The following is a 15,189-nucleotide window of genomic DNA, read 5'->3' on the forward strand; positions in this document are numbered from 1 at the left end:
TTTATAGTGTATGAAGAATATGCTCCTATGTGAACCATCCTTCCCCCTTTATGTTGTTATTGTGATACATTACATCATTAGGCATTTTTGTGCCCATTTTGTTTATATATAAGGTGCCCTTAATTTATACATATTGTGTCCAGTAGCATTGCTTTATAATTATTTTATCTATTTTTCTTTTTAGTCATATAGGATAAAGGAGGAATTACACACCAAAAATATAATACTTTTGGCTTTTATGTTTACTTCTTTGTTGTTTTTTTTTTAGCTGCAGATGGAAACAATACCCTTATTTTATTTATTTATTTTTATGTGGTGCTGAGGATTAAACACAGAGCCTCATGTGTTAGGCACATGTTCTACCACTGAGCTACAACCCCAGCCCTATGTTTATTTCTTTAGTTACCTTTTACCAGTGTTTTTATTTTAGCATATGACTTAGAGTTACTGTCTAATGCCATCATCATCTCTAGTAGCCAGATCTGCTAATAATGAAATCAACTTTTGTTAATGTCCTTAAGTAACAATATTTAAAGAAAAAAGTGAGAAAATTTTTCATTTTTTTCTCACTTTTTCTTTAAATACTTTTATTTTCTTTAAAAGTTATTTTTTAAAAAAATTTTTTGAAGTAATTTTCATTGAAACAGTAGTATACTCAATGGCTCAGGAGGCTGAGACAGGAGAATCATGAGTTCAAAAGAATACACAAGGAAAAGGTCTCCCTCCCACCTCAGACCCTGGATCTTCTGATCCTCTGCAGAAACAATCACTTTTATCTACCTCCTAGATGACTTTCCACACAATGCAAGCTTTTTAAAAACCTTTTTATTGATATATAAGATCCATTCCAAATATATTTGATTACAAAATAAATCATGTTCATTGTAAAACATTTCAAACTATACCCAAATTTATAAAGAGAATTTCTACCCCATCTCTTCCCCTGAGAAAACCATGATTAACAATAAGAGATCTGGAAACCTTGAAGTTAGAAACCTTAGATACTTGCTGAATTCCTTCCACTCTTCCTCTTTCCATTAACTCTATCTTCCACTTTGCATATAAGAGTCCTAACAGGTAAGTGGTAGAATCCCCATTTTGCTACTAAGGAATTTGAAGCTCAAAGAGGAAGTGGGCTGTTCACTGTTACAGGGAGAGCCAGGAATGTGTGTGAACTAAGTCTTGGATTCTTTCTCCCCTTGTTCCTTTGCCTGGTTCCTATTCAGAATCTTCATGGTTTAATTGCTATGGGTCAAATGAAGTAGAAGATAAATTCTCTTATTAGGGGCTCATTTTTTAGGAAAGAAAGGACTTGGTCCTCTTAGAGCTATGACTGAACATCTTTTTGTTGCTTAAGCCCTGACCATAGGTGGAAATGTTGACAGAACTGGTTGCATAGAGCCTGACTTGGTCAGTAGGAGGGGAGCTAGGATTGGAATGAGACCTTGCCTACTGAGGAATAGTCAAGCCCAGGCGGAAAATGTCCAGGCGATGGAAGGCATTGTATTATTATCTAATTATCCAATCCAAGAAGATTCATATAGTTCAACCACATGGTGGAATCCACTAAATTGCCAGAAGGAATTCCTAACATTCTTCAAACATCCATGATCAAGTACACCAGTATACCTTTGCACATACTCTGCTTAGAATGGCTTTCCTATCATACCTGCTCAATGTATTTATCTTTTACAATCAAATTACAATGTCATCTCCTCTATGAAGCCAACCACTCTCTGTATAGAATTTACCACACTGTTTATATGAAATACTTGTTTACTCACCTGCCTCCCATAAGAGTGTATGAACTGATCTCTATTTGTGAAGCACAGTTTTGCTGCATATAGAATTCTTTATATATAGCTCAGTTTTGTTTCTTTTTCATTTCTTGGCATATTTCATCCTACTACTTCCTGGAACCCCTGGTTTCTCATGAGAAATTAGCAAATGATCTTATTAAGGATTCTTTTGTATGGTCAGTCATATCCCTCTTGCTACTATCAAGATTCTCTCTTTGTGTTTACTTTTGTCCCTTTGTCTTTATTGTGTCTAGTTGTGGATCACCTTGAGTTTGTCCTGACAAGAGATCCTTGAGCTTCTTGAAAATGTGTAGATTGAGGTCTTACATTAAATCTAGGGAAGTTTGGGGAAATTATTTCTTCAAATATTCTGCCTGCTTCTCTCTCCTATTCTTGGACTTCCATTAGGTATATGTTCCAGTAAGCATACTGTGATAGTATCTCACCGTGTCTTAAGTTCTGTACATTTTTCTTTTTGCTCACCAGGCTAAATAATCTCAGTAAACTTATCAAATGTGCTATTGAATGCCTCTAGTACATTTTCCACTTCAAATATTTTACTTTTCAGCTGCAGAATTTCTGTTTGTTTCCTTTCTGTCATTTCTGTCTCTTATTAGTATTCTCTGAGACATTTTTAATTAAGACAGTTTTTATGTTTCTGAGGAGATATAGACCTCTCCCAACCAGAGCTCCTGGCTCTGCCATTTTTTAATGTCCCTTATTATTGAGTTTTGACAGTTTTTTCCAAAAATATATATAGAAGTCCTTTATCAGATTATGATTTGCAGATACTTTCAGTCTGAAGCCTGTCTCATTCTCTTAACACTGTTCCTTGATAAGCAGAAGATACTAATATTTAAGTGTCTGTTCAGTCTTTTGTCCATTTTATTTCTTAATTGATGTCTTTTTATTGAGTTGTATTATTATCATTTTTTGCAAATGTTTTCTTCCCAGGTGTCTTGCTTTTGTATTTTCATGCCAGTATCTTTTGATATGGAAATTTTAATTTTGACATTTAGTTCATCAATTTTATTATTTTTATGGTTCACAGTATGTCTATCTTAGATAAGGAATCATTGCCAAACACAGGATCATAAAGGTATTTCTCTTTTTCTTTTTTTAGAATTTTTTTTGTGTGTGTGTTTCATTTTTGAATTACATTCAGTATGTAGAATCAGTGTTTATTTTTCCTCCAAATATTCAATTATTCCGGTACTATTTATTGAATAAACTCTGATTTCCACAATTGAATTATTGTGATATCTTTGTTGGAAAGTAATTGTCTGGATCTATTTCTGGCCTTTTTAATTATGTTCCATTATAATCTGCCTGTATAATCTTGTCTTGATTGATATAACTCTATTGGAAGTCATGGATCATAGTACAAGACCTCTGACTTTGACCTTTTCATAAATATTTTTTGCAAACTTAACCCCCAAAAAATAAATAACCCAGCCAATAAATGGGAAAAGAAACTGAACAGACACTTCACAGAAAAGAAATACAGTTAACAAATATATGAAAAAATGTTTAACATCTCTAGCAATTAGAGAAATGTAAATTAAAACTACACTGATATTTCATCTCACTCCAGTAAGAATGGCAATTATCAAGAATACAAGTAACAAATGTTGGCAAGAGTGTGGGGAAAAGGGTATGCTCATACATTGCTGGTGAGATTGCAAATTGGTGTAACCACAATGGAAAGCAGAAAACTTGGAATAGCACCACCATTTGACCCAGTTATCCCACTCCTCAGTTTATACCCAAAGGACCTAAAATCACCATGCTACAGTGACGCAGCCACATCAATGTTTATAGCAGCTCAATTCACGATATTTAAACTATGGAACCAACCTAGGTGGCATTTAACAGATGACTGGATAAAGAAAATGTGGTATATATACACAATGGAATATTATTCAGCTATAAAGAAGAATGAAATTATGGCATTTGCTGGTAAATGAATGGAACGGAGAATATCATGCTAAGTGAAATAAGCCAGTCCCAGAAAACCAAGGCCAAATGTTCTCTCTGATATGTGGATGCTAATGTATAACAAGGTGTAGGGTAGGGAAGGGAATGTGGGTGGGAATAGGAAAGACAAAAGAATGAGTCAGACATAACTTTCCTATGTTTATATATCAGTGTAACTCCACACCATTTACAACCACAAGAATGGGAAGTTATACTCCATGTATGTATAATATGTCAAACACATTCTACTGTCATGTATAACTAAAAAGAACAAATAAAAATTTTTAAAAAACATTTTTTGCTTTAGGTATATTTTATGTACTTTACATAAAGTAATTAAGTTGAACCTTTCTAATTAATGATTTAAATCAGATCATTCCTTTAGGAATATTTATTTTTAAAATGCTAAATTAAAAAGTCAAATAATTCTTTCATCAAACATGTGACTCTACCACATTATGGGTTTTTTGTGGGTTTTTTTTTTATGCTCATATAACCTTTATTTCAGCTTTACTATTATCAGTTGGATTAGAACTTTAGGAAATGTTGAATGGGCAAGATCTGATGTTTGTTTATTCAAATGATTACACCAGGTGGAAGAGAGTGAATTTGACATCAGATGCCCCATGAAATGAATCTCCAGGTGTTAGGCTGCAATCATTTGAACACTTGATTGGGGCGAAAGGTTTGCTTCTAAGATGTCCCTCACTCATCTTATGTTGAGGGTCAGGAGGTCTCTGTTTCTTCCTAAATGGGCCTTCCTAAATGAGCCTTCTTCCTAAATGGAACATTTTGAAAGCTCTGTGACAACTGCAGCTAGCTTCCTTCACAGGTTATGATTCATGATTCATAGAGCAAGGAGGAAGTCACAATGCCATTTATGACATATCACACATCGTCATTTGTGCCATAGACTTTGGTGGAAGAAGTTACCAAGCACTAAGTGCATTCACAGTCAAGGCAAGGGATATCAGGCTTTACCTGCTGAAGGCAGTATCAATCTATATCACTGACCAAGTAGAGGTAAGCAATGGAAGATATATGGAATACCTTTTGACAGTGACTTCCCAGAACTTCATTAAAATGTTCTAGGAAGACAGAAAATTTGACTTCAGGTACCCCACGAAATTACTCTTGGGTTGTGAGGCTGCAGTCATCTGTTTATTTCAGATGCTGGGAATTGGGAAGAAGGCTCATGTGAACTGGTCAAAAGTATGAATTATAGAATGTCTTTAGAAAATCCAACTTTTGAGTAACTTAATTTTGTTATAATTTCAAACTTAGAGAAAATCTTAAGAATAGTATAAGGAACTCCTATATACTCTTTCTCTGGATTCAACAATTATTTTCTGCCATTTGCTTTATTATCTTGCCTAAGCCAAATCAACTTAAAACCATATGGGTAAACCTATAGTTGATAAAATTAGGTTTACTGACTCTTGGAGTGAAATTACAGACCAGAGGAGCCATAGGGCTTTTCACAAAAAAGGGGGAGAAAAAGCATTCTTACAGGGTTTTGGAGCATTAACATTTAGATGAAATATAAATGAAACAGAGGGCTGGGGTTGTGGCTAAATGGTAGAGCCTAGTATGTGTGAGGCACTGGTTCAATCCTCAGCACTACATTAAATAAACAAACAAATAAATAATTAAAGATGTTGCTCCCATTTGCAACTAAAAAAATAAAAATAAAAAGAATATGTAAGTGTAGCGCCATATAAAAAATAAATAAAATAAAGGTATTACACCCATCTACAACTAAAAAAAATTTTTTTAAAAAATATATAAATGAAGCAGTGTTTTGATAGGCTCAGAGCAAGCCAGGGCTGTGTTTAAAGAAGTCAGCATCAGCTGTGGACTACAGAGTGGACCCAGAGTCTTGTCTCCTCGAAATATATAAAATGATGTGTTCCAAAAGCCCTGATCTAAAATTCTGTACATCTGTTGGAAAGCAAGATTTCTTCTCTGCATCAAAGTTGCTTAGGGTTTCCTAACAAAAAATATTTCAGAAAATTTCCTTATTTTCCATTCCAGTCATTTTCCTACCTACAAGCATTGTTCTGATATTTTTCATAATGGCATTGCTTTGCCTGTCTTAGAACTTTATATGAATGAAATCAAATGTATTTAAATAGTGTGTAGTTTCATTTGCTCAGCATAATGGCTGTGAAATTCATCTGATGCTTCTTTTCATTGCCAAGTAGTAGATTGTGATCCTCAATAACTTGACCAGTTGGGGCAGTCTGTAGTCATTGTATGAGCATGTACAAACACCAAAAGTACCATCATCTATAGAAAATCATTAGTACATATCAAAATATAAATGTGTGTGTGTGTGTGTGTGTGTGTGTGTGTGTGTGTATCCATCCATCCATCCATCCAGGAGACAAAGGATTACTTCTTTAACCCTTCTTTAATAATTGTGGATTTTCTTAAGAAATAGCAATCTTGGTAACATAGAAGTTGAATTTTTAAAAGGAAAAAACAAAATATTAGTCTTGGGATCAGTATGACTTGAAGAGTTGGACTATAACTGTTTATGAAAGCACAAAAGCATTGTATAAGAAATTCATATTTAAATTTAGAACAGTTCTTATAGTCAGTATGAAATCCGAAGTCTAAATTGTAAGAGAATGATGTCAGTTTATTTTCATGCATAGTAGTAGGACATTATCCTCTAGCCACTCAGTTATGGGTTGGTCTATTTCTACTTTCTATAAACTTTGACAGATGTTTATCTTTCTGTGCATTGATTCTGCAACTATAAAATGAGATTTATTTACCTAGTAGCATTACAGTTTATTCTTTTTCATTTAAATTTCAAGAACTTTTGCATACCTTATTAAACTTGAATCTCATAATAAAATTTCAGTAAGCTGTTCATATGTCTCTGGTAAAGTCAAACTAATGTTATTAAGATGTCTTCTTCAGGCCTTTGATCTTTTAGGGAAAAAGTTGTATTTCAGTAATTGTAACTAGTTTTATTTGCTTAATAAAAGATAGTTCAATTTCTTTAAGTATTTGAGCAGTTGAACATTACTATACTACAGAATGTAATGAGGCAGCCAGATGCTCACAGCTGTATATTGAATACCTTGAATGCAACAGCCACAAATATAAACTTAATAAAAGGATTGTTTTATATACTAATCAAATACAAACTGATGAAGTGATTTTCTTTTTCGAAACAGTGAACAATTCTTGGTAAAATTTTGAACAGAAACAAATTTATATGGACATTACAGTCTACAAATGTTGATTTAGTCCTAATGGGGGAGGGAGTGGAGAAAGACTTGCTATTTATGTATACAGAGGCTCTAGGTTATTTGAAAATCTAGACTATTGGTTGTAGAGGACTTCTTGGTGTACTGAAAAATTTCCTGTAGTTCTGACCTCTTTCCACCAGATATCAATAGTCATCATAAGTGTTTTGATAACTAAACATTCCCTTCAATTAAAAACAGTCTTCAGACTCTGTCATCCTTGCTGATAACTAGTGTTCTTATTTGGGCTAAGGTGAAGAAATTAAGTACTAGAGTAAGAAATGATTGTGACTCATTCATAATCATAACTAAATTTAATTTAAATGATTAATTTGAGACTTCAAAAATTAAGTTGGGTGTATGTTCTTATTTTTCCTAGTAAAATGAATGAAAATAAACCTGGTGACTCACAGACGCTTGGTAAGTAACTATATTTAAAACATTTCCTTTACAGTAAATCTTTTTAGAATACTGCCCAATTAATAGGAATGGTTTTTCTGATGCATGCATACTTTCTATGGCCATGTACTAAAGTATATTATTAAGAGTATTCATTTTCACAAACAAATCTATTAGAGAACAATTTTTTCACCAAATTTTATTTGTAGTCTGTGTATGTTTTATATTTGTTATATGTAGTATCTGTTGGCTTACAACCATGAGAGATGAAGCATCTAAATTGTTATTCTATACTCTTCTGCCACTATTTCTCCCTCGTCCAGTTTTTTAGATTTTTTAAAATTCCCTCTAAAAATATTACACTTAAATTTCTCAACCATCAATTTTAGAGATTTTCTGTGGACTACCTCATTTGGAATAGGGAAATTGGTTCCTAAACTTCCCTGAACTCTCTTTTCTTTCCTTCTGCCTCCAGTCTTCTATCAATTATGCTAATAGTTGTGAAATTTTAATAATTTGTGTACTACCTTCATTCATTTGCCAAATGCAAATTCATCTGTACTTTTTCTTACTTGATTTTTCCCAAGATCAACTTTTTACTTATGCGTTTAAGGAGGAAGCTTTATTCTGTTATTATAATGGAAACCAGTATCATTTGCTATCATAGAGGATAATCTTAATTATAAATATGATAAAGTCAGAACAATTTTACTGAATTTTAAACATTGAAAAACCAGCAAGTACAAATACATGCAAAAGTGATTTTCTAATAAAAATACTTTCCTTAGCCGGGTGTAGTGGTGCACACCTGTAATCCCAGCAGCTAGGGAGACTGAGGCAGGAGGATTGCTAGTTCAAAGTGAGTCTCAGCAACTTAGTGAGGCCCTAAAGAAACTCAGTGAGACCCTGTCTCTAAATAAAATACAAAAAAGGCCTGGGGATGTGGCAGTGGTTAAGTGCCCCTGAATTCAGTCCCTGGTATCAAAACAACAACAACAACAACAAAGCATGTCTGAAACCTACTGCATCCAAGGCCCTCCATACTGGGAGAAAGGAGACAAGAGAAATGGAAACAAAGGAAATCCACAATAGCAAATGCACCTTAATACAGGGTTTGTGAGAAGGACTGTGGTCCCTTCTATGGTCTCTGCTACTTTATGAGGACTGTTCTTTCTACATGGTCTCTGCTAATTCTGTGTATAGCCTGTACACTATAACTAAAAGTATAGCTATTAGGGATAGAAGAGTTAACTAGTGTGTAAAGTGTCTGATATGAACAAATGGTAGTTTGCTGGTGTTAATGTGAACAGGTTCTTTGTATGGAGAGGAAGGGAGCAAAGATGCTGAGGTGCTCTAAGTTATGATATATTAAACTAGAATTACAGAGGGCCATATAGTAAGGATATTTCACATTATGAAATATTAGCTGGTACTGTTTCTTTCAAGTGCTGGATCTATTTTATGAATAGCCTGTTAATAAAGTACTTTTCAATGCATCCATTCTTGATTACACTTATTTATCAAGGTAAATAACACTAACTGCTATAGTAGGTAAACTCTGAAGTCTTAATGGTTTAACACAATAAAAGTTTATTACTTTGTCAGGTTATAGTCCAGTGTGAATTTAGGGAAGATGGAAGGTTATGCCTTGTTTTTAATTCAAACTCCATCTTGTATGGATCTGCTACCTTAAGATGTTCAGCCTCTTTCTTCTCTTTAGCTAGTGGTAGTAGACTACCACTTGTTTCATTGTAATATTAATAGAATTTTAATAATTGCATAAGGTATATAAGATAAACATGAGACAGAAAGACTGGTAATTATAGTACTGACATTTATTCATTTCTTTGTGCCATGCCCTTTTGATTATATTTATGTGCATTGTTCCTTTTTATCCTCATTAAGGACACACACAGTTTGAGATAAATACTATTGTTGTCCTTTTTTGATGGGATGTAGAGGCACTTAACCACTGAGCCACATCCCCAGCCCTAGTTTATATTTTTTATTTAGAGACAGGATCTCCTTGAGTTGCTTAGGGCCTAAGTTGCTGAACTCATGATCCTCCTGCTTCAGCCTCCCAAGATGCAGGAGTTATAGGCATGCGCCACCACACCTGTTTTCCTCATTTTTAAGATGAGTAAATGGAGTCATAAAGTACTGTAGTGAAATGTGCCAGGCACAGAAAGACAATATTTTGCATGATCTCACTTGGATATGGAATATGAAAAAATAGATCTCAACACAGCAGAGTAGAAAGTTAGTTACCAGGGGCAGTGGTTAGTGGGTAAGGTAGCAATTGGAAAGATGTTGGTCAAATGATTCAAAATTTCAGTTAGGTTAATTTGACCTTCCTCCCCCAACTCTGGTGCTGGGTATTGAACCTAGTACCTCACAAATGTTAATAAGAAAGTAGAGTTCAAGGATTCTCACTACAAATACATGTTAAATAAGTATGTTAACTCTAATGTATATGATGATTAGCCATTCCACAATATATATATTTTGAAACATCATGTTGTATACCATAAGTATATATAATGGTGGCGGGGCGGGGGTGGAGCAGGGAGTGTGAAGCCAAGTCTTAATTTAGATCTCTCTGACTTCCCAAGTTTTCTTTGTGTGTGTGTGTGTGTGTGTGTGCATTATTTGAACTATTTTGAAGGGTATATTTTATTTTATTTTGGGTAATGGGGATTGAACCAAGGGGCAGTCAAGCACTGAGCCACATCCCCAGCCCTTTTTTTTTGTATTTTATTTAGAGACAGTGTCTCAATGAGTTTCTTCTGGCCTCACTAAGTTGCTGAGGCTTGCTTTGAACCCAAGATCCTCCTGCCTCAGCTTCCCAAGCCGCTGGGTTTACAAGCTGTGCACTACCACACCCAGCCAAAGGGTACATTTTAGTTTGTTCACAAGGCTGTGAAACCATCACCATGATCTAGATCACCTACAAAGGAGACTACTCATTAGGTAGTCACTTCTCATTTTCCATGACTGCAACACTAATCTGCTTTTTCTCTAGATTTACCTATTCTGTATAATGTAACCCATTATGTAGATGAAATCATATAATGTCTTTTTATGCATAATTTCTTTTGCTTAATGTCATTTATTAGCTTATCTGTGATGTTACATATATCAGAACCTCTTTGCTTTTAATTGCAAAATAATATTCTATTGTATGGAAATACTATAGTTAAGGTTTGTTTCTACTTTGGCTATTGTGAAAAGTACTGCTGTGCACAAGTATTCACTTGAACATCTGTGTTCAGTTCTTGGCTTGTATACCCAGGAATGGAATTGCTGTGTCGTGTGGTACCTTTCTGACATTTTGATTTTAGCTTTCTTTATGTGTGTTAGGTGTTATTTATTGTGGTTTTGTCTGTTGACTGCCTAGTGATATAAAGCATCTTTAATGTGTTTAGTGATTATTTGTGTATCTTCTTTGGAGAAATAGGGATAAGATCCTTTGCCCATTTTTAAATTGGGTTGTTTGTGTTTTTGTTATTGGGTTGTAAGAGTTTTCTTACACATTCTAGATACTCCCTTAACAAATGTTTACCAAATATGTTCTCCCATTTTATAGAGTGATTTTTCACTCTCTTGATAAGAGCACAGAAATTTAAATTTTGATGAAGTCTAATTTATCTAGGCTTTTGTTACTTCTGCTTTTCATGTCATGTGAATTATAAGGAACTATTGCCAAATCCAAGGTCATGAAAATTTACCCCTATCTTTAAGAGTTTTATATTTTGGGCCCTTATGTTTAGGTCCTTGGTCTATAGTGAAATCAATTTTTAGATATGGCATAAGGTGGGGGTTCAACTTTATTATTTTACATGTGGCTGTGCAATTGTTTTAGCACCATTTACTGAAGAAATTTCTTTCCCCATTAAACTTTGGTAACCTTATCACAAATAAATTGTTCATAGATGTTAAGAGTTTATTTCTGGATTCTTTTGTACTGATTTACGATCTCTATTCTATACTGATTTGATCACTGGTTTTGTTGTAAATTTTTACTCTTCTCTTTTCTCTGTCAGTCTAGCTAAAAATTATGGAGTTTGTTGATCTTTTCAAAGAACTAGCTTTTATATTTATTGATTGTATTGTTTTTCTGTTCCCTATTTTGTTTATATCTGTTTTAATCCTTTTTCTTTCTTGCTTTCGCTAGTTTTGGATTTAGTTACTCCTCTTTTTCTAGTTCTTAAAGGCATAAAATTAAGTAGGTTACAATTTGAGAGCTTGCATTTTTTCATATAGGCTTGTATGAACCTAAAGATCAACCAGGGTAAAAGTTTAGGGTTTCTGATGTCTTTTTGAAATTATATTACCTCCATTGGTATGCACATGCATTCCCCTGTATATATAGGAATTTTTAAAAAATCCCTTATTTAACCCATATTTACTTTTTTTTCTAGTCTCTCTCTCTCTCTCTCTCTCTCTCTCTCTCTCTCTTTTTTTTTCCCTAGACATTTTGGTCTGTCAGCTACTTTAGAGCTATTATCTTCTATCCTTGGCTATTGCAGCTAGCATTTTTGTTTTAACCTTATAAAAGTTCTGAGGTAAGCAAAAACAAAAATAAGTATCTGAGCCCATCCCTCAGGGAGCTGCCATATAGTTCAAAACACATAAATCACATATATTTTGGAACAAGGTTCAGTAGGTATTGGAGGGGCTGGGTTTGTGGCTCAGCAGTAGAGCACTCACCTAGCATGTGCGAGGCCCTGGGTTCGATCCTCAGCACCACATAAAAATAAAAAGGTATTGTGTCCAACAACAACAACAAAAATAAATAAATATTTAAAATAAAAAGAATTTAACACATCAACTGAGAGAAACACCAATTCTATGAATCATTTTGAAATTTTAAAATATATTTTGTCTGTTTACTTTTTTTATTATTAGCTTGTGTTTTCTGTCGAAAAAATGATGACTGTCCTAATAAATATGGAGAAAAGAAAACAAATGAGAAGTGGAATCTCACTGTACATTACTATTGTTTGGTGAGTACAATTTATAATTAAATTCTATAAATTTGGTGAGAATTAGATTCTGACACTGATTTCTGAAAACTGGACAAATTGTTTCTATGTGTTAAGATGGTACTTTTTAATATATCAAATTCTACAGCTCTGAAATTACGTTGTATATATAAAGATCTATCATTACCTGTTTGTCTAACTGGGAGGGGAAAAAAAGGACAAAATGATTAGGTCTGTAAAAAAGGAAGGGTTCTTTTTATCACTTATTTCCTTACTTACTAGTGACAAGTCTCAAAAGAGGGTTCAGGGAATAGAGGGAAAGTATTTTATTTCACAGACTCCAGAAGGAAAAGTTCTGGCTAAAGGTATAACATAAGTGGAAAAGGAAACAGGTTAATGTATAATAGATCACTCAAAAGAAAGTAAAACTGATCTGTTTCCTCTTCTCTCTGCCAACTTCTCATCACACTGAATCTCTTCCTTAAGGTAGTGGTGCCATTAATATCTTAGCATGCCAAGGTTGTATTTGTACATATCTTGGAATCTGATAAATAGGTAAGTTATCTATCATCATTTAACAAATTATTCTGAAATTTAGCAGATTAAACCAACATTTTCCCCCCAACATTTATTATCACAGTTTCTGAGGGTCAGGAATCTGATATCTGCCGAGTTGGATAGTTCTGATTCACTCTCTCATGAGATACTTATCATCGTGTCAGCCAAGTTACATCTGAAGATTTTACTAGGCTAGAGAATCTACCTACAGTGGCTCACGTGCCTGTGACCACAGTTCCTCCTAGCTGTTGACAAGAGGCCCCAACTCCTTACCATCCTATGCGTCTCAGTAGGGCTATTCACAGTATGTTATTTGGTTCCTCCCCAAAGCAAGGGATGAGAGACTCAAACCAGATGCAGTCATATTACCTAGTCTTCACAATCACCTGTCTCTATCCCTTTTGCTTTATTGTATTTGTTAGAAGTGATTATTAAGTCATACCCTATACTCATAGGAACAGGAATTAAGCTCCATCTCTTGAAGGAAGGAGTATTAATAGTTATTTATGGACATATTTTTAAACACACCGCCATCTGGGCTAAATTCTTTAACTGCTTCTTTGGAAAACCATCTAAAGTATTCTTTTGTGCTCCTCTAAATACTAAGGTTTTTTCTGTCTCAGGTACTCTGTCGGTTAAATATACTTGAACACTGGTCTAATCACCTTATACGGTGTCTTCAGAGAACATGAAGTTGGCATTCTAAATATGCTCATATCTAGATCTTAATATGTATCACTTTTTTTCAGAACACTATATTAATGAAAACAAACTTACATTTTTTAGAACATTATATTGATGAAAACAAACTTCTAATTATAAACTTGTTCTGCTGAAGCATTTTTAATTATTTAATTAAGTTGATCATATCAAAATTTATCTTAGAGTATGTCTTATAAATGAATACGATACTTCAAAAGAAGTATTGACCCCAAGTTTAATCCTTTTAAGATTCTGTTTCATTATGAACAGGGAAATATTGTAATGTTACAAGTGGAAATAGAATGTTAGAACCAAAAGAGACTTAGAGCCATGTTTAAGGTAGCAACTTTAAATTCCTTGCCTAAAGGTTCCAGAAGGTTAGGCACAGAGCCTGGTTTTCCAGTCCATGCTTTTTTTTTTTTTTTTTTTTTTGATTCATGCTTCCTTAACATATTTAAACTGTGAAGTTAAAATGAGATTTTTAAAAAGAGAAACATTTGTTATCAATGATTTATTCAATAGGTTTCCCTACAACTATGCCTTTTATGATTCAGAATTCCAGTAGATTTAAAGTTAGCCTGAAATAGCACTGATAATCTGTATTGGCTCCATGGATTTCAATGTATTATTTCATTTACAGTATTTTGTATTTACCACTCCTTTTTTCTAAAACTAAATTTTAGGTGTTCTCCCCCTCCCCCCACTTTCCTTCCCATTCACCTATATTCATACATTCCCTTCCTACCATCTTTTTTGTTGTTGTTGTTCCTGAAATACTTTTAGAGTTCAGTTTGGGTATATGAACTATTAATATAGTGTCTTCCAAATCAAAGGATGTGAATAACTTCTTACTTTGGCCAGGAAAAATAGTTATTTTAAGTATATATTTGAAATTTGAGTCATTTATGTCCATTTTTATTAGAATAAATTATAGATTTTAATCCAAATTAGTTTTTTGGAATTTATTTTCTCATTGAATATGTTCATAGTTGATGTCAAGTGGAATTTGGCAGAGAGGTAAAGAAGAAGAGGGAGTTTATGGTTTTCTAATAGAAGACATCAGGAAGGAAGTGAATAGAGCATCTAAACTGGTAAGTAAATTATTTTACTCATTACACTAGAAATTTATGACTTTTTAATCTGGGCATGGTGGCACACCCTTCTAATCCAAGGTACTCTGGAAGCTGAGAGAGAGGGATTGCAAGTAGGTCAGTCTTAACTTAGGGATGTCATTCAGTTGGACATCTTGGATTCAGTCACCAGTACCACTAAAAGGATATAAAGGGAGAGAGGGAAAAAAAAACTTAACGACTTTAATTTTGTTTCAATGTATATTTTTGTTGAATATAGTAAGTTTTAATAAACAATTGGTATTTTTGCAAATGAGAATTTAACTGACCCTGAATAATTCATATGACAATACTGATTTCTCTTTCTTATTCAACCTACCCATTATTTTACTCACTCTTAAATCAGCATATGACCATAGTTCTATCCCTGCTGATC

The 15,189-nt window shown here is 33.7% G+C and overlaps 1 protein-coding gene across 1 annotated transcript in view; it reads left to right on the top strand.

The window, feature by feature from the left end:
• The window catches only part of G2e3 (G2/M-phase specific E3 ubiquitin protein ligase), a 51,619-nt gene that overhangs the window by 11,470 nt on the left and 24,960 nt on the right, over nucleotides 1–15,189 (top strand). Inside the window, exons 2-4 of the mRNA XM_026414424.2 lie at nucleotides 7,419–7,459; nucleotides 12,347–12,444; nucleotides 14,673–14,774. Of these exons, the coding sequence (XP_026270209.1) occupies nucleotides 7,419–7,459; nucleotides 12,347–12,444; nucleotides 14,673–14,774 (241 nt within the window). The remainder of the gene's footprint in view (nucleotides 1–7,418; nucleotides 7,460–12,346; nucleotides 12,445–14,672; nucleotides 14,775–15,189) is intronic.

The sequence above is a fragment of the Urocitellus parryii genome, chromosome 6 (genome assembly GCF_045843805.1).
Source record: "Urocitellus parryii isolate mUroPar1 chromosome 6, mUroPar1.hap1, whole genome shotgun sequence".
NCBI lineage: Eukaryota > Metazoa > Chordata > Mammalia > Rodentia > Sciuridae > Urocitellus > Urocitellus parryii.